We start from the raw sequence: 19,231 nt of genomic DNA on the forward strand, positions 1-19,231 counted from the left end.
TCCGAGGACGCAAGGTGCTAAACCCGCCAAAACCTGGGAGGGTGCAGCCGCCTAAGCGGTGAGATCTTGGCGCCCCACTGTCCAGTCACCGGCTGGTGCAACTCTGCCCGGCTCTGGAGGGGACCGCCGACTTTATTCTACATTATTGTGGCATGAGGAGAGTTTCCATCATTCGAACTTACCGATTTTTTTCCTAGTGTCTTCCTAGCCTCTTTCTGCCGGCTCCTCTGCTCGGCCGTGACAGTCTCCTGTCTTGTTAATTCTACCATAGCAGCCTGATTTTGAACTTTCCCTCTGCCTGTGCCCGGCAAGCCTAGAACTTCACGGAGGCGGCTCCTCCGAGGGCTCGCGGCCTGGCCATTTCACTTGACCACACAGTGCACTCCTCTTTGGCCAGGCGGCAGGTGGGTTAGAGGCGCGCTGGCCGGCGACTGTGCCCCGCGCTCCTCGCCCCTAGGTGGCCGTCGGCCCCGCGCAAGCGCTCGGCGCGCGTTCTGGGCTGTCTGCGCCTGGTGCGCGCCGCCGGCCGGCGCTCGCTCCCGCCCCTTCTCGCGCCCGTGGCGGCCCGGACGGCGCGCGCCACCTTACGCTCGTTCTCAGGACGCCCTCGCCGGCCCTTGCGGCGCGCGCACGGGGCCGGCCCAGGCTCCCCACTCGGGCCGGCCGGCTCGCGGGTTTGCTCGCCCCGCCCCTCCCCCGGCGCCGCAGTTGGGCGCTTGCGCGGGGCGCGTGGCCGTGGCCGGGGTCTCCGCCGCAGTCGGTGCCGCCGCCGCCGCCGCCTCAGTCAGTCAGTTCCCAGCAATGGCGGAAGGAGGTGAGCGAGAGGAGCTGCTCTCTCCGTCGCCGGTCTCTCCGGCTAAGCGCCTGTGCTCGTGGCCCAGCCCGCAGGCTCACCACCCTCGCGGTTCGCCCGGGGCGGCCAGCGGTGGGGTGGGGGGCATCGGCGGCAGCTGCCTGGCCCCCGGGGCCCGCCCCCACCTGCAGCCCGAGTCCTTGCTGGACTGCGCCGCCAAGACGGTGGCGGAAAAGTGGGCGTACGAGAGGGTGGAGGAGCGCTTCGAGCGGATCCCGGAGCCCGTGCAGCGCCGCATCGTCTACTGGTCTTTCCCGCGGAATGAGCGGGAGATCTGCATGTACTCCAGTTTCCAGTACCGTGGCGGCCCCGGCGCCGGAGCGGCTGGCGGCGCCGCGGGGGTTTCGCCGGCCGAGGAGGGGCCGCCGCCGCCCCCCGGGGCCGCCGCTCCGACCGGCTCCGCCCCCGGGGCCGCCGCGGCGGGGGCGTCCGCCGGACTGGGCACAGCGGCCGGAGCGGCGGGCGGCGGCGGCGAGGGGCTGCCGTTCCGCCGGGGCATCCGTCTGCTGGACAGCGGCTCGGTGGAGAACGTGCTGCAAGTCGGTAGGTAGTAGCCCGGCTCCTCTCTGGTGCCTGGCCTTCTTTTCCGCAGGTGCCTTCTCTCTGCAGGAGCCCGGGGCCAAGATTCCAGCTTTCTGCCCAACTCTTGTTCCCCTGCTGAAGGACACACTAGTCACATAAAAAACTTTTCTCAACATTTCATTCAGGTCCACTGCTGCTCTTTCCCCCACTCGCCTTCTTCCCCATTTCTTTTTGTTCGAAGAGCAAATAGATCTCTTTTTTACTCTCAATTCTACACCCCACACCAAAGCAAAAGGATGGGGAGGAATGGCTTTTTGGATGTAATGATTTCAGAAATGCGTTTTTCTAATTTAAGTTTAGAGAGAAGAGAATTCTTAGTGAATCTGGAGCAAGCAGTCTTACAGGGAATGTTTGAGGGACAGGCTGTCAAAGGCAATCTGTAGTCTTTACAGATTGAAGCTGGGTATAATTAACTTTAAAATCGGAAAAACATCAACAAAATATTGTGCATTTCAAACAAGTAGAATTATACGCTTTAATTTTTTTCCCCTTAGACCAGTGGTACTTGGGAATCTAGGCTGCGGACTTAACAATAACCGAAGATGGAAATGTGACAGCTCTCTTCTCCACACCCCCACCCAAGGAAAAAAAAAGCCACACAATCTGGAGTGGGGGTGGGGTCTGTCTTCCTTGTCAGACTAGGGTAAATCAAAAGCTGGTCACGTTGGGTTTTTCAAATGCTTCTCATTTAACAAGTCTTCGGATTTGCTTTTGTTTTATCTTTTTGTTGGTGGGAAAGTGAAAAATGATTTTTTTTTCTTTCACTCCTCCAGATCTTCTAGTCAATTTGTTAATCTTACTAAATACATAAATACAGTAGTAGACCTGATATGTGAAATGGTTAGGGAGAAAGGGGGAAAAATGACATTGTTTAACATTGAATTGCTGTGTGGAAAATTAAAACACTGATTTTTTTTTTCTATTCGGGTTATTGTAGCTTTCTGGACATGCACGTTATGCATTTTATTGTACAGTATATGCTCATATTTATTGAAAAAATGCTGATTTTTTGAAAGGAGTTGGAGAAAGGTTGTTTTTAGAATTAAATAAGTACTGAACACATACACAGGCATGCCAAACATCTAGCTCTCTTTTCCCCAGGTAAAACTAATATATTTGAAATTTTTTTCTTTTAAAGAGTGGTGCATTGTGGTGTTTCATATAATGTAATCTACTTATGGTTATTGAGAATCATTGAATCTTCTGTTTCTTTTTAAACAACAGTGTACCACAATTTGTTTTGCAAATGTGAAATGTAAATTTATCTAAATTTATCTTGTGTCAGAATACAGTGATGGTGGATTGAGAAAGTTTTATTTGGAAAAGGCTAGCTAGTGCTTTGTGCGTTCGTATTTTTGAAAGAATGAGTTGAATAATCAGATAATTAAAGTGTACAGCTTGAGTACTGAAATACTGAAAACATGAAAGTGAATGTAGACATTATTAGTCTGCAAACTTTATTTGTATGAGTTTAGATCAGTTAACTTTTAAGATTCTTGTTTAAGATATCTTAAATTGAAAAGTGTCAATTTAAGTGGTTGTTTTATAGTAAGGGATGGATTTGAAAGAATTTTTAAACTTGAGGGGGCAAATGAGGGACAAGAAGAGTTTTAAAGAGGTATATATTTTGTAAATGACTATAATTGTCAAATTCCAAATAAAATCAGATTTTGTGGGTGATGCAGGTCATGTTTAAATCAGATATTTTTCTTTCATGGTATGATAGCTGGCATGCTTATTGGGGTAATGAGCTCTTGTATGAGAGTTTTGGGGTCTGGAGAAAAGACACATAAGCACATTTTCTGATTCTTACTGTGGATTTCATAGATGAAGGTAGGAGAATGAAGTACTTACTTTAGTAATGCTATTTGAGAACCATGAGCTGTGTAATCTTTATTTTTCTCACCTTAATTTATGCTAATGAGTGTGAAAGAGGATATTCCATTCCTAGCATTTTGAATTCTGTATCTTAGCATGAATCACCATTTATTATGTGAAAGTAAGACTCATCCCTCATCTCTTAAACTTAAAATATGTGTATGTGACTTAATGTACATGATAGGTTTCATAAAAGTATTGCCAAGAGACTAGTGAGGAAATGACTTATATATAGGAAGATAGTAATAGTGTTTTTCAGTTTATAACTTCAAACTCAATTTAATTACTCAGTGGTCCTAATTTAAAAATGCTACATATTTCCTTGATGTTGGTAAGGCATAGTTAGAACCTCAGAATTGGGAAGTTACTGAAAGTCTGATGGTTTAGAAAGGAAAGGAGTTTAGGGTATTTTTATAACAATACTCTTTTAAGGAAAGGATTCATAAAGAGATTTAAATGGAAAACAAAAAGACCTCAAAATAAAAAATGTAAATTTCTAAAAATGAAGAAAACAGCACAACACAGAACAAATTTTGAAGGAAAATAGACAATAACAAAAAGACCTGCAAAGAGTAGGTATACTACGTTCGGTAACTTCTGATTACTTTCCACATGGAATCCGGTAATGGGAAGTCATGGGCTTGTTGAAAAGCAAGTACTCTGTAGAAAACATCAGATTTTGAATCAGAACTGAAACTTTCCCAGCTTGATGTAAACAAATTGGAGAGCTATAGGCTATTATGCTCAAAGGATGCATTTCTTCTACATAACAGTACTGAATCAGAAGTATTGTTCCTTTTAAAAAGGGAAAATTGTAAATTAGTCTTTTCATGTACATCTGTAAATTTAAAGCTGTGTGAAAGACTTACAGTCTGATCTCTCAGTTATTATGAAGGTAATAGAGTTCAGATGTTTTAGGTATTTGCATTTTTAACCTGTTTAAGAAGTCCATGGAAATTATCAGTAGTATAGACTTTGGAAAAAAATACTTATTCATGAGTCTGTAGATGTTATAAGAATGGGATGATTATAATTTACTAATAGTTTTAAGAAGTTGACCTTTTTTTTTGCAATTCATCATATCTTAAATAACTTATCTGTGCTTGGTAAAAGTTAAGTAGGTTTGTGACTTCTCAGGGAAATCTGGATTGATTCAGGGGAAAAAATCATTAACATGACTAAGAGGAAGTATCCAGGGGTCTTCGGATGGTCTGACAATGCTCTATCACTGAACCTAGGTTGTAGCTGTTGGATATTCACCATACACTAATTCTTTTTGCTGTTCCATTCCTTTTGTTCAGTACATTTTCTTATGTCTATTATATCTCACAAATGCTGTTAAAAATAAATGCAGTTGTGTTTTTTTTAAAGCTTTTTTTTTAAGCATTAACAGTTTTTCTCTCTTAAATGCAGAAATATTTATTTGGATGTTTAGATTTTAAAAAATTAGGTAAGAGCATTCAGCGACCTTCTGTGCTGGTATATCTTAATGATATAAATTCTTATATATTGTTATGTATATCTTATGTTATATCTATTATATATTATAATTTACATATGTATCCAAAAATTTTCATAGATTATGACTGTTGATTTCAACAAAACTCCATATATTTAGTCCATACATTTTCTAGTAAGTATAATTTGTCCTTGGATAGTCTTCAAGACAAGAGCCACAATGCTATGTACTACCTTACATGGAAGAAGTATAATTACAAAGACAATAATAACTAGAAGATCCATTTTATAGCTTAGATATCAAATAATAAGTTTATAATTTTTTTTTTTTTATTTATTTATTTGACAGACAGAGATCACAAGTAGGCAGAGAGGCAGGCAGAGAGAGAGGAGGAAGCAGGCTTCCCGCTGAGCAGAGAGCCCGATGTGGGGCTCGATCCCAGGACCCTGAGATCATGACCTGAGCCGAAGGCAGAGGCTTTAACCCACTGAGCCACCCAGGCGCCCCAATAAGTTTATAATTATGAGAACTTGTACATTATCAATAAACTATGAAATTTTTCTATAGTACAACTTTTGTGAAGTGCATTGTGACAAGTATTACAGTTGTTGATTTTTTTTAAAGATTTTATTTATTTATTTATTTATTTATTTGACAGACAGAGATCACAAGTAGGCAGAGAGAGGGGAAGGGAAGCAGGCTCCCCGCTGAGCAGAGAGCCCGATGCGGGACTCGATCCCAGGACTCTGGGATCATGACCCGAGCCGAAGGCAGAGGCTTTAACCCACTGAGCCACCCAGGCACCCCCAGTTGTTGATTTTTGTATATGATTTGTTTTGATCTGTATTTTGCGGGGGAACAAAGGATATCATTATATAAAAAGCTTTATAGCAGGGAACCTGGGTGGCTCAGTGGGTTAAAGCCTCTGCTTTAGGCTCAGGTCATGATCCCAGGGTCCTGGGATCGAGTCCCGCATCGGGCTCTCTGCTCAACAGGGAGCCTGCTTCCTCCTCTCTCTGCCTGCCTCTCTGCCTACTTGTGAACTTTGTCTGTCAAATAAATAAATAAAAATCTTAAAAAAAAAAAAAGCTTTATAGCATTGTATGTAAGTTAAAATAGTTGGAAAATCATAATAAAATTCATGTGAGGAAAAATGAATTTATATTTAAGCTGTTTGAGCACAGAAGGTAGCTGCATACTTTAAGGGATATGTGAAAAAATTTTTTAGAGTAGAAACTTACCAAATTTTAAAATCACATTACTTTTTTTTTTTAAGCAATGAGTTCTCTCCTTTTACCTCCCCCTAACACATCACACAAACATCTTAATATTTAATAAATATTTATTGAAGAGGGAAGGTTAAGAACAGACTTCTCAGTGTTATAAGACTTAAAAAAAAAAAGAGCGAAGCCTAAATTTTTAGTATTTGTGTGGTATTAGAAGATATGGGGAAACTTCATACCTGTGCATATTAATAAACTGATAGCGTTAAGTAGTATGAATGTTACATTTGTGTATCTTCTATGTTTACTGTTTTGTGTGAAGGCTATGACTTACCATTTTCTTCAGTTGAAAGCTTTAGATGAATTATTATTGAAGGTAATTTTCTCAAAGATGGAGCTTTAGATTTTCAAAAAAATTTTTATTTAAATTCTAGTTAATTAACATATAGTGCAATATTGATTTCTGGAGTAGAATTCATTGCTTAGAGCTTTTAGATTTAAAAGATAATGAGTAAACTAAAAGACAGTGGATTTTATTTTAGAGGTTATCTCTATTTTAGGAATTAAAAAATATATATATTACTAAAGTGTGAATACAAACTCTAAATTTTGAAGTGAAAGGGCTAGAAATTTATTTATGCCTATGTGAAACAATTTCATTTCTCTTGTTTCAACAGTGGCTGTTAAAAATTAAGATGTTAACTGTCAGTGTTCTACTATGGTGATGGTTATATGAATATATGTAAATGTGTTAAAATATATAGAACTATTCCCAAAAAGTCGAGTTTACTATATTATACCTTAGAAAATAATTTTTAAAAATCAAGGCATTAACGTATCTATAAATTAATGAATATACAAGAAAGATACTGAAAATGCTGTATTAGTATCCTATGGCTGCTGTAACAAAGTGCCACAAACTGGGTGACTTAAAACAACACAAATTTATTGGCTCACAATTCTGGAGGCCAGAAGTCTGAATCAACATATGGAAAGGCCATGCTCCCTCTGAAACCTATAGGGGAGTCCTTCCTTGCTTTTTCTAGCTTCTGGGGGTTTGGAACTCTGATCTCTGCCTTTGTTGTCACATGGCATTCTTCCTATGTGTCTCTGTCTTCACATGGCCATTTTATAAGGATAGCAGTCATATTGGATTAGGGGCCCACCCTGTTGCAGTGTGACCTCATTTTAACTAATTACATGTGCAATGACCCTGTTTCCAACTAAGGTCACATTCTGAGGTACTGGGGGTTAGGAATTTAAGCATACCATTTTTAGAGGGACACAATTCAACTCATAACAGCTTCTCACACTTCTTGTTGCATAACAGTTTCATGTGAATTTTAAACTTTTTAATATTGGCTATGGCTTAAATTAGAAATTACCACATTCATTTTATTAGGTAAGCATTATTTCAATTTAATTGATTCAGTTTGCATGATTGATATTATTTAATATTTTTAGTACACGTGTAACTTTTTTATTGAGTAGGTGGTTATTTAAAGGTTAAACCTGTCATTTTTTTAATAAAAAATGATGATTGTGCAGTACAGCACTCAGGGTATACATGCAAGGATGAACAGATTACTGTGAGTTGTTTTTCTTTTTTTATGTATATCCTTTATAACTTGTCTTTGGAAATAGGTAACCCTCAAAGCATATGAACCTTTTCTTTCTTTTTTTTTTTTTTTAAGATTTTATTTATTTATTTGACACACAGAGAGATCACAAGTAGGCAGAGAGGCAGACAGAGAGAGAGGGGGAAGCAGGCTCCCTGCTGAGCAGAGAGCCCAAAGTGGGGCTTGAGCGGGGCTTGATCCCAGGACCCTGAGATCATGACCTGAGCTGAAGGCAGAGGCTTAACCCACTGAGCCACCCAGGTGCCCCGCATATGAACCTTTTCTTAACCTGTTTCCAGACCTCAAGTTAATATGGTTTAGAATTAGTATTTGATATTAGAAATAGACTACAATCCATTCCAGACCACTTTTTTTTTTTTAAGATTTTATTTATTTATTTGACAGAGAGAGAGAGACAGAGAACACAAGCAGGCAGAGTAGAAGGCAGAGGGAGAAGGAGAAGCAGGCTCCCGGCTGAGCAGGGAGCCTGACACACGACTTGATCCCAGGACCCTGGGTTCATGACCTGAGCTAAAGGCAGTTGCTTAACCAACTGAGCCACCCAGGCACCCCAGATCACTTAAAAAAAAAAAAAAAAAGATTTTATTTAATTCATTTGTCAGAGAGAGAGAGCGAGCGAGCATGCGCGAGCGTGCACAAACAAGGGTAGTGGCAGGCAGAGGGAGAAGCAGTCTCCACACTGATCAAGGAGCCCGATGCAGAACTTGATTCCAGGATCCTGGGATCATGACCTGAGCTGAAGGCAGACACTTAACTGACTGAGCCACCTGGGTGTCCCTTTCCATTCCAGATCACTTTTATGTGAATTTTCTACCTTGTAGTTTATTCATAGGCTTATTTCTTTCCTGATAGAGGCAGCATGCTTCTTGGCCACTTTTAACCTATCATTGTACTAGTATGCCAGGGAAATCACACTCATTTTAATACTAACTTTAGTATTGTATTGTAGTATGCTAAATTATTCTGGTATTTTTCATGATCATATGTAGCCAACTGATTAATTTTTGGTTTTCAGTATTGAAAAAAATTGTTTGTCCCCTTAGAATGTATAACGTCATATGCTGTAAGTTTATGTTCAATAAATGTTTATTGAATAAATGAGTAAATTGCTATATGACTTTTTTATATTTATGTAGTATGGACATCTCTCTTTATTGATTTTTATGTAATAGGAGCCTAGGCGATACACTGACAATTTGTAATTTCTGAATGTTTGATTTTTGAAACATTACATAGATTTTAAAAATGCCACTTATTAACTAATTCTTGATTCATTCATTGAATTTTTTTGTCAAGATTTTATTTAGTTTAGAGAAAGTGTATGTGTGAGAATGCGGGGAGGAACAGAAGGAGAGGGAGAGAGAGAATCCCAAACAGTCTCTGTGCTGAGGGTGGATCCTGATGTGGGGCTGAATCCCACAACCCCAAGATCATGACCTGAGCCAAATCAGAGTTCCACACTTAACTGACTGAACCACCCAGGCACCCCTCGTTCATTTACTATTTATTTATTTATTTTTAAAAAGATTTTATTTATTTATTTGACAGGCAGAGATCACAAGTAGGCAGAGAGGCAGGCAGAGAGAGAGGGGGAAGCAGGCTCCCCGCTGAGCAGAGAGCCTGATGCAGGGCTCGATCCCAAGACCCTGGGATCATGACCTGAGCTGAAGGTAGAGAATTTAACCCACTGAGCCACCCAGGTGCCCCCATTGACTGTTTAGTTACTTGTTTTGTGTAAGGCTCAATAAATAATCATTTTCCTGTTTTTAGTGGACCTCATTCCAAAATATTTTGTATTTTCCTGCCTTAGAATATAAACCCAAGTTGGACACTAAAGACTAAGGGTCTAGGGACTACATTATGTTGACATTTATGTGGGTGGGGTGTTATATACTGAGTGGGTGCTTGACTCTAAGAGATTCTCTGAAACCTATTTTTGAAGTGTTTTTTTTTTTTTAACTTTTTTTTAAAGATTTTATTTATTTGACAGACAGAGATCACAAGTAGGCAGAGAGGTAGGCAGAGAGAGAGGAAGGGAAGCAGGCTCCCTGCTGAGCAGAGAGCCCGATGCGGGACTCAATCCCAGGATGCTGGGATCATGACCTGAGCTGAAGGCAGAGGCTTTAACCCACTGAGCCACCCAGGCGCCCTATTTTTGAAGTTTTATGTGTGTGTGTGTTTTGGTCATTTGCTTGTTTCCCATTGTAATGGAGTGACAAATGTGGTATGCAAGGCAGTATAACATTGTTACCCTCTTTGAAAATAGTTGAATCAAAAAATGAAATACCGGTTAACCCTTGTGCTTTTCTTGCTTTAAGAACAGTTATTTGTATACTTATTATCATTTAGTCCTCAGGGAAATGCATAACATAAGGAGATACTACTACTACTACTACTACTACACACACACACACACACACACACACACACACACACACAGTAGTATGGCTAAAAATAAAAGACTGCCAGTATCAGTGCTGGCAAGTAAGAACTGTCTTACCGTATTTGTAAGTGTGCAAAATGATACAGTCACTTTGAAAAACAAGTTCTTATAAAGTTAATCATACACTTAATTGTAAGATTCAGGAACCCTATTCCTAGATATTACTTAGAGAAATGAAAACATCTGTTCATAAAAAAACTTGTAGTTGAATATTCAGAGCAGATTTTTCAGAATAGCCTTAAACTGGAAACATCCCAAGTGCCTATCAGATGGGTAAATAGATAAATTGTATAGCCATACAATAGAATACTATTCAGCAATAAAAAAGAATAGACTATTGATAGCCTAGAAGCATGGATGATTCTAAAAAGCATTATTGCTAGGAGCACCTGGGTGGCTCAGTCAGTTAAGCGTCTGCCTTCGGTCAGGTCATGATTTAGTCCCGTATTGGGCTCCTTGCTCGCAGGGAGCCTGCTTCTCCCTCTTCTTCCAGCTCAGTGTGTGTGTGCTCTCTCTCTCTCAAATAGTAAAATCTTTAAAAAAATAAAAAATAAAAGAAAAAGCATTATGCTAAGTAAAAGAAGCCAGACCAAAAAGAGTACATGTGACATAGTATCATGTATATGAAATTTTAGAAACCCCAAAGCTGTAGTGACAGAAACTAAGTCAGGGGTTGCTAGGGTACAGGGAAGTGGGGTATGAGGAAACCTTTTTGGGTGATGGAAATGTTCCATATCACGATCATAGTAGTGGCTACATGACTGTACTTACTTGTCGAAACAGTGAATTTCATACACTTAAAATTGGTAAAGTTTGGGGTGCCTGGGTGGCTCAGTGGGTTGGGGCCTCTGCCTTCGGCTCAGGTCATGATCCCAGGGTCCTGGGATTGAGCCCCGCATCGGGCTCTCTGCTCAGCGTGGAGCCTGTTTCCTCCTCTCTCTCTGCCTGCCTCTCCTCCTGCTTGTGATCTCTGCCTCTCAAATAAAGAAAATCTTAAAAAAAAAAACAATTGGTAAAGTTTATGGAATGTAAATTATACTTAAAAAATTTGATTTTAAAGGAAAGAATAGTGGGTTTCAACCTCAGTTTCACACTAAAATCACCTGGGCAGATTTTTTTTAAAGGCAGTGTCCATCCAGGACTCACCCTAAATTAATTAATTGAGAATGAGGATTCAACTTCAGAGTTTTAAAAAAGTTTTTAAACTTAATGTAGGCAATCAAAATATTATGTCATATTTATTACACAAATGTTATGGACCATGTCATCTTTCTTTTCTACTTCAATCTATTCTGTTTTACCAATCTTTAGGTTTATTTATGGACTTCAAGGAAAATTATTCTCTTACCACTTAAAGAATTTGTGCCTGTGTTTTGGAAAGGTCTCATGCAAAAGTATATAAATTCTTTGTCATTATCACCATCAGAAGACACTTGTCTAAATGTAATGCCAATGTATAATTTTCTTCATGTTTGTTCACTTATTCATTTGTGAAACTTGCATTTAACATTTTATTAAAAAGATTATTTATTTATTTATTTGACAGAGAGAGAGATCACAAGTAGGTAGAGAGGCAGGCAGAGAGAGAGAGGGGGAAGCAGGCTCCCCGCTGATCAGAGAGCCCAATGTGGGGCTCGATCCCAGGACCCTGAGACCATGACCTGAGCCGAAGGCAGAGGCCCAACCCACTGAGCCACCCAGGTACCCCGTATTTAACATTTTTTAATGTTCTGTGCCACATAGAACATAATTTCTAGATTTAAGGAGTACATTGGTTAATGTAGGATACGCATGTAAAATGACATTTAACACATTTCATAATAATAGAGGTAGTTACTATGGAGGCAAAGAGTAGGAAGTGATTAACTGAAGAAATGGGGACAGCTCGATGTATTGCTCTATTTTTTTTTTTTTGAAAGATTTTATTTATTTATTTAACAGACAGAGATCACAAGTAGGCAGAGAGGCAGGCAGAGAGAGAGGAGGAAGCAGGCTTCCCACTGAGCAGAGAGCCTGATGCGGGGCTCGATCCTAGGACCCTGGGATCACGACCTGAGCCCAAGGCAGAGGCTTTAACCCACTCAGCCACCCAGGCGCCCCTATTGCTCTATTTTAATAGAATTCCAGTTATAAGAAACATTGAAATTATGTCTAATATTACAAAAAAGCTTGAAAGCAGCATTTATTGCTTATAAGTTAGATTAACCCTTCACGAAATTTCCTCTGTACTGACATTTCTATGCCCTGTAATACTCTAGTCCATAGTGATTCAAAAGAGTAACATCGGCAGGAAGGAAGATGACAGAAAAATACCAGCTGTTAATCCTTTTTTCTCAGAATAAATGTTACAGATTTCTGTCTTTAGAATAGCTTTGTTATCTTCATATAATCCCCCTTTTTCCTTTGTTTTTTTAAAAGAGTATTGCTTCCTTTAGGTATAACTATATGATAGAGCCAATCAGCAAAATGGATTTTGGTCTATCCATTCGTTATCGGTAGTCTGTAAGCAACAGAGAACTGTATTATGTCTTTGAAAGCCTTGGAGATAATTATGTTTTTTTCCCTATTCATTCATGGTTTTATTGAATGGAAGCCCACAGCATTAATACATTCAGGAAAAGCCAGCCTGTCAACACCTGATAAACTGACATGACTGGCAAGCATCATGTACACAGCTGATGTTAGCAATATAAAATTCTTTCTCATACTATGGTTCCCTATTGCAAAAAAAAAATCTTGCTGATTTTTTTTCTCACTCAATATTATGTTATTATATTCTTTGCTACCATATATATATATACATATATCTATCATATATATTATTATATATATTTCCTAATATGATACAGGGTATATATTATATAATATGATAATATATGTTATCACATATATGCAGGGTCTATGCAGTAGGTAGCCTCAGAATTCTGGCTTCTTGCTGTATTTGTTTCATTACCTGTAGATGGACAGAATGATGATACCAGCCATTGTTTTGAGGATAAATTATCTTCTTTTTTTAAAGAGAGTGCCGTGTGTGTACCCTTAATCAAGGGAGAGGGTGAGGGGAGGAGGGTGGGGCAGAGGTAGAGAGAGAATCTTAAGCAGGCTCCATGCCCAGGGCTGAGCCTGAGGTGAGGCTCGATCTCACAACCCTGAGATCATGACCTGAGCCGAAATCAAGAGTCAGACATTAACCGACTGAGCTACCCAAGTGACCCTTAGGATAAATTAATAGGTAAAATAATTAGAACAGGGCCTCGCACTGATTAGATGCTATGTAAATATTTGGCATTATTAATATACTACAATTACTGAAAAAATATTCTGTATTTGTTACCTTTCCTTCTTCAATATTCTCCCGGGCTCTGAAGCCTTTTCAGTCTGACTTGTGCTTTCATTCGGTGTATTAAAATTGATCTCTTAAAGGTCACCAGTGACCTCATGATTGCCAAACACAGTATCCTTTTTCCAGTCTTCATCCTTCACGACCTCTGTGTAGAGTTTTCTGTAGTCTACTGCATCTTTTTGAAATACTTCTTAGATTTTAGTTTTACTTCACTGTTTTGGCTTTCTTTTTGCCTTCTTTCTTTTTTCTCTTATCCCACAAAATTGGGATGTTATGTTGGGGTGCCTGGGTGGCTCAGTGGGTTAAAGCCTCTGCCTTCGGCTCAGGTCATGATCCTAGGGTCCTGGGATCAACCCACCATCACATTGGGCTCTCTGCTCAGCAGGGAGCCTGCTTCTCCCCTCTCTCTCTGTCTGCCTCTCTGCCTACTTGTGATTTCTGTCAAACAAACAAACAAACAAACAAAAATCTTAAAAAAAAAAATTGGAATGTATGTTTTGCCCCAAGCTTGCTTGCTTCCTTGCTTTTTTTTTTTTTTTTAAGATTTTATTTATTTATTTGAGAGACAGAGAGTACAAGTCGGGGCTTGGGAGAAGCAGGCTTCCCGCTGAGCAGGGAGCCCAATGCCGGGCTCAATCCCAGGATCCTGGGATCATGACCTGAGCTGAAAGCAGACATGTAACCTCCTGAGCCACCCAGGTGCCCTGCCCCAAGCTTTCTAATTTAGCAATTTATTTATTTCTATAGCTTTAATTACTATTTTATGAATGCAAGATAGCATCATGTAATGTAGTGGTTTAAATTTTGTTTAAAGCAACTCTACTACTCATTTTCAAAATTAAATCTTAGATGGTATTTCAGGTTTTGCAGCAGAAAATTTGAGCAGTTTGGAGGATTGGGAAGGGGCCCACAACTCAATCAGCGAGGCCAGCTTCTTTTTGCCCCCGTGAAGCACTTCCAAATAATAGTGTTGGGATTTGAAGTCAGGAGATCTGCCTTGGTTTTCTTTTCTTTTCTTTTTTTAAAAAAGATTTTATTTATTTATTTGACAGAGAGAGACACAGCCTGAAAGGGAACACAAGCAGGGGGGTGGGGTGGGAGAGGGAGAAGCAGGCTTCCCGTCAAGCAGGGAGCCCGATGTGGGCTGATCCCAGGACCCTGAGATCATGACCTGAGCCGAAGGCAGACACTTAATGACTGAGCCACCCAGATGCCCCTCTGCCTTGGTTTTCTCAGATGTAAAAGTGTCAGGATTTTTGTGAGATTTTAAATAAACTAATATATGCGGAAGCACTTTATAAATGTCGTTGTACAAATAATATAACTTTTAAATCTATGGTGTTTCTCCCTCTGGAATTCAAGATCAACATGTATATTTGCTTGTTAGATATTTCTAAATGGTTACTCTACTAGCCACTGAAAATCAACATGTCTGGTAAAGGACTAACGTCCAGAATATATATATATATATGTACATATATATACACACACACATATATACATATATATGTATATATACACACACACATATATGTATATATATACACACACAATATACATATATATTTTTTTAAGACTTTATTTATTTATTTGAGGGAGAAAATGAGAGATAGCATGAGACGGGGGAAGGTCAGAGGGAGAAGGAGACTCCATGCGGAGCAGGGAGTCCATTGTGGGAATTGTCACTGCATTGAGTCACCCAAGCACCCCAAATGTCCAGAATATATTAAGAACTCCTACAACTCAACAACAAAAACAATGGGCAAAGGAGTTGAATAAATACTTCTCCAAAGAAAGTAAGCAAATGATCCATAAGCACATGTGAAGATACTTAACATCACTAATCATTAGGGAAATGCAAATGAGAACCATAAGGGACATCCCTTCATATCCATTAGGATAGCATATATAAAGAAAACCAAAACACAGAAAATAACAAGTGTTTGTGAGCATATGGAGAAATGGAAACCTTGTGCATCACTATTAGGAGTATAAAGGAGTACAGATGCTGTGGAAAGTGGTATGACTGTTTCTCAAAAAATTAAACATAAAAATATCATATGATCCAACAATTCCATTTCTGGGTATATACCAAAAGAACTGAATGCAGGAACTTGAATAGATGTTTGTACACTCATGTTTAACAGCAGCATTAGTCTCAATAGCCAAAGGTGGAAGCAACTCAAGTGTCCATCGACAGATTAATGAATAAACAAAATGTGGTATAGACATAGCATGGTATTATGTAGCCTTAAAAAAGAAGAAAATCCTGATAGATACAACATGGGTGAACCTTGAAGACATTATGCTGCTTTTCAGATGTATAAACTTGGATGACAAGTTACTTAACCTCTTTGTACTTCAGTTTCTTCATCTATAAAATGGAGACGCAATACTGTCTCAGAAAATTTATATCACAGTTAAATGTGTTAGTGTATTCAAAGTCAGCTTGGAATTTCTTACACATTTTAGGGGTATTGTGAATCTTAGTTCTCTTTCTTTTCTCCTTTTCTGTCTCTTAATAGTCTATACCTCTATTTTTTGTTTGAAGATTTTCTTTATTTGATAGAACAGAGAGACAGAGCATGAGCGGGGGTGAGGGACAGAGGGAGAGGGAGAAGCAGACTCTGTGCCTCTGTTCTAAAAAGTGCCATTTCCGTATCTACTTAGTTGAAATTAAACATTCCTTCCACTTTAGTCCTATGCATTGATCAGCAATTGTTTGAGTACCTATTATATTCTAGGCTCTGGTGTAGCCATTGGAGACATGGCAGTGAATAAAACAAAGTTCCTGCTTTCATGGAGCATACATGTTAGTGAGGCGACAGACAACACTTTCCATTTTCAGTTTGTGTTTTAATTGTTACAGGTGTTATCTTCCCTTCCAGTCTGCAGGTGCTTCCAGGTCAAGGGCTGTATCCTGCAATATATTTAGCATCTAGCGCCACACCTAGTAAATTTCAAAATGACCTCTTAAGAGGTCTTTGTGGAAATGAATTGCAAACATTATCTTGTTCATTTCTATGACTTCCTTCCCCCCCCCCTCAAGATTTTATCTATTTATTTACTGAGAGAACGTGCATTTACATGCATTAGTCAGGGGAGGGGTAGAGGAAGAAGGAAAGGGAGAATCTCAAGCAGACTCCATACTGAGTGCAGAGCCCATTGTGGGGCTCAATTGCACAACCCTGAGATCATGACCTGAATCAGATCAAGAGTGGGTTTGTTTTTTTGTTTGTTTGTTTGTTTCTTTCTTTCTTAATATTTTATTTATTTGACAGAGAGAGAGAGGGAACACAAGCAGGAGCAGTGGGAGAGGGAGAAGCAGGCTTCCTGCTGAGCAGGGAGCCTGAGGTGGGCCTCGATCCTGGGACCCTGGTATCATGAACTGAAGGCAAACACTTTAATGATTGAACCACCCAGGAGCCCCAAGAGTGGGTTGCTTAACTGACTGAGCCACCTAGGCGCCCCCTATGGCATTCATAATAGTGGTTTCCAGCGCTGGCTGCTTTACACTTTACTCAAGTCACTTGAGGAGCTTTGGTAAAATACAGATTCTGTGCTTCCACCCTTGGAAATCCTAGTTAAGTAAGATTGGAATGGGATCCAGGAATTTCTATTTTTGATAAGCTGTCCAGGTTTAAATGTTTGGGAACCATTACTCCATAGCATTTAGTACAGTGATTTACATAGAATGTGCTTAGTAGTGTTGTTTGAATTGACATATTGATTGATTTATACAGTAGCTTGTTTCAAATCATGTTTGAAACTTGTGGGTCAAATCGATTTAAAGAGACTGGATTCAGGAAAGAGTTACATGAAAAGTCATTAAGCTCAGTAATACTACAATTTGCTGATGTTAGGAAAATTACCAGTATCTATCCTTTTGTTGTTTTATTTTTAAAAATTATTTATTTTTTTAAAAGCTTTATTCATTTATTTGAGAGTGGGCATGGGGCAAAGGGAGAGGGAGAGAGAAAATCTCAAGCAGCCTCCCCAACTGAGTGTGGAGCCCAATACAGGGCTGGATCCCATGACTCTGAGATCTTGACCTGAGTCAAAATCGAGAGGACGCTTAAGGGATTGAGCCACCCAGGCACCCCCTTTGTTGTTTTTAAATGCTAGTTCTTAACGTATTTACCCAAAATAATTCTCTACATTTTAATAGGTATGTAAGTTTTTGGAAAAGCATTGACAAATTTAAAAGGATTTGAATAGAACTGTTAAGTTATCTCTGTGAAGAGGAAGGGGAATGAGTGGTGACCAAGAGGAAATTTAGTTAATCTGTATTGCTTGAATCATTATGACAACCTATTTGTGTATTTCTTATATAATAATATAATTAAAATAAGTAATAGATAATATGATTTTTTCAGTTGCTTTTTTTTGTTGTTGTTGTTAACCATTTTTAGCCTTTTAAGTTAACATGATTTAGAGAAATGTTATCTTTTACAAACCTGATTTAGGTCAGGGGGTTCTTAACTGGGCATCTATAAATAGCTTTCAGAGATCCATAAATTCTTAAAATTCTTTTTAGATTTTACAAATGGTTATGGAAAATCCCCCCCTCCCCGCTTTTTAAAGTTTATTTATTTGGGACACCTGGGTGGCTCAGTCAATTAAGTGTCTGTCTGCCTTCGGCTCAAGTCATGATCCCAGGGTCCTGGGATTGAGTCCCACACTGGGCTCTTTGCTCAGAGGGGAGCCTGCTTCTTCCTTTGCCTGTTGCTCCTCCTGCTTGTGCCCCCCGTACCCTTGTCTCTCTGACAAATAAAATCTTAAAAAAAAAAAAAGATTTATTTATTTTTTTAGAGAGAGTGTGGGGGTGGAAGGGCAGATGGAGAGGGAGAGAGAGAATATCAAGCAGACTCCGCATTGAGCGTGGAGCCCAAAGCAAGGCTGGCTCCCACGACCCTGGATCACAACCTGAGCCAAAATCAAGTCAGATGCTTAACCGACTGAGCCACCCAAGTGCCCCTAGATATGGACATTTTTCAAAGAAGATAGTTCGTAACTTTCATTGTTCGTAATATTCCTCAAGGAGATCCATGACTCAAGTAAGTTCAAGTGGTTCCAAAGTAAGGAAGCACTAATTGTTTATTTAGAAGAATCTGCTTTATTTGATAAAAATTCTGTGATTAATTCTTCAGTTGCCTTTGACACCCGATGTATATAATATGGGTGAATGTGAGTTAATAACTTTTTTTTATTCTACCCATTTTCAGATTATGAATAGTTTATTTTCTTAAAGATTAACATGGCTCTGTTATTGCTACTTCTACTAGTTAAATATTTCAGTTTCCATATCTCTGACATATTCATCTTTTTCTACTCCTTTCTAATGCTGCTGTATTAAGTTACTTTTTCGTTTGTTTGTTTCAACAGGATGATGGCTTGACACTATTATACCACAGACAGCTGAAGTTTAATGATTTGCGCTTGCTGAAATTCAGTAATAGCCTATGAGGTTACTGAACAGAGAGGCTATAGCTACTTTATGGAATTGGTTTTTTTAGATTATATTTCCTGGGAAGCAGACTCTGAGATGGAGATTGGCTTGCAGGAGGTTTACTGAGGAGCAACCCTTGTAATGGAGTAAGGGATGCAAGATTTGGAGGGTAGAGAGACTGAACTAATGGAATTGCCTCAGAGACTTTAGTCAATCCTTTTGGGAACTCTGGAGCTAGTATGATATTTAAGAGTTATTTGGAATTAGATGTGGGCTGACCTGAGGGGAGGGGGCATAACCTTCGGTGGGGCAGTTTCTGTGGTAAAGATGAGATGAAACTACAGTTTCCTTTTCCAGCTTT

General features: G+C 39.6%; 1 protein-coding gene across 1 annotated transcript in view; it reads left to right on the forward strand.

The window, feature by feature from the left end:
• Positions 1–801: 801 nt before the first annotated feature.
• The window catches only part of ZSWIM5 (zinc finger SWIM-type containing 5), a gene marked incomplete at both ends in the record, with an annotated part of 216,933 nt that continues 198,503 nt past the window's right edge, over positions 802–19,231 (forward strand). Inside the window, one exon of the mRNA XM_080800274.1 lies at positions 802–1,396. Within this exon, the coding sequence (XP_080656400.1) occupies positions 802–1,396 (595 nt within the window). The remainder of the gene's footprint in view (positions 1,397–19,231) is intronic.

The sequence above is a fragment of the Martes martes genome, assembly GCF_963455335.1.
Source record: "Martes martes genome assembly, chromosome: 4".
Lineage (NCBI taxonomy): Eukaryota > Metazoa > Chordata > Mammalia > Carnivora > Mustelidae > Martes > Martes martes.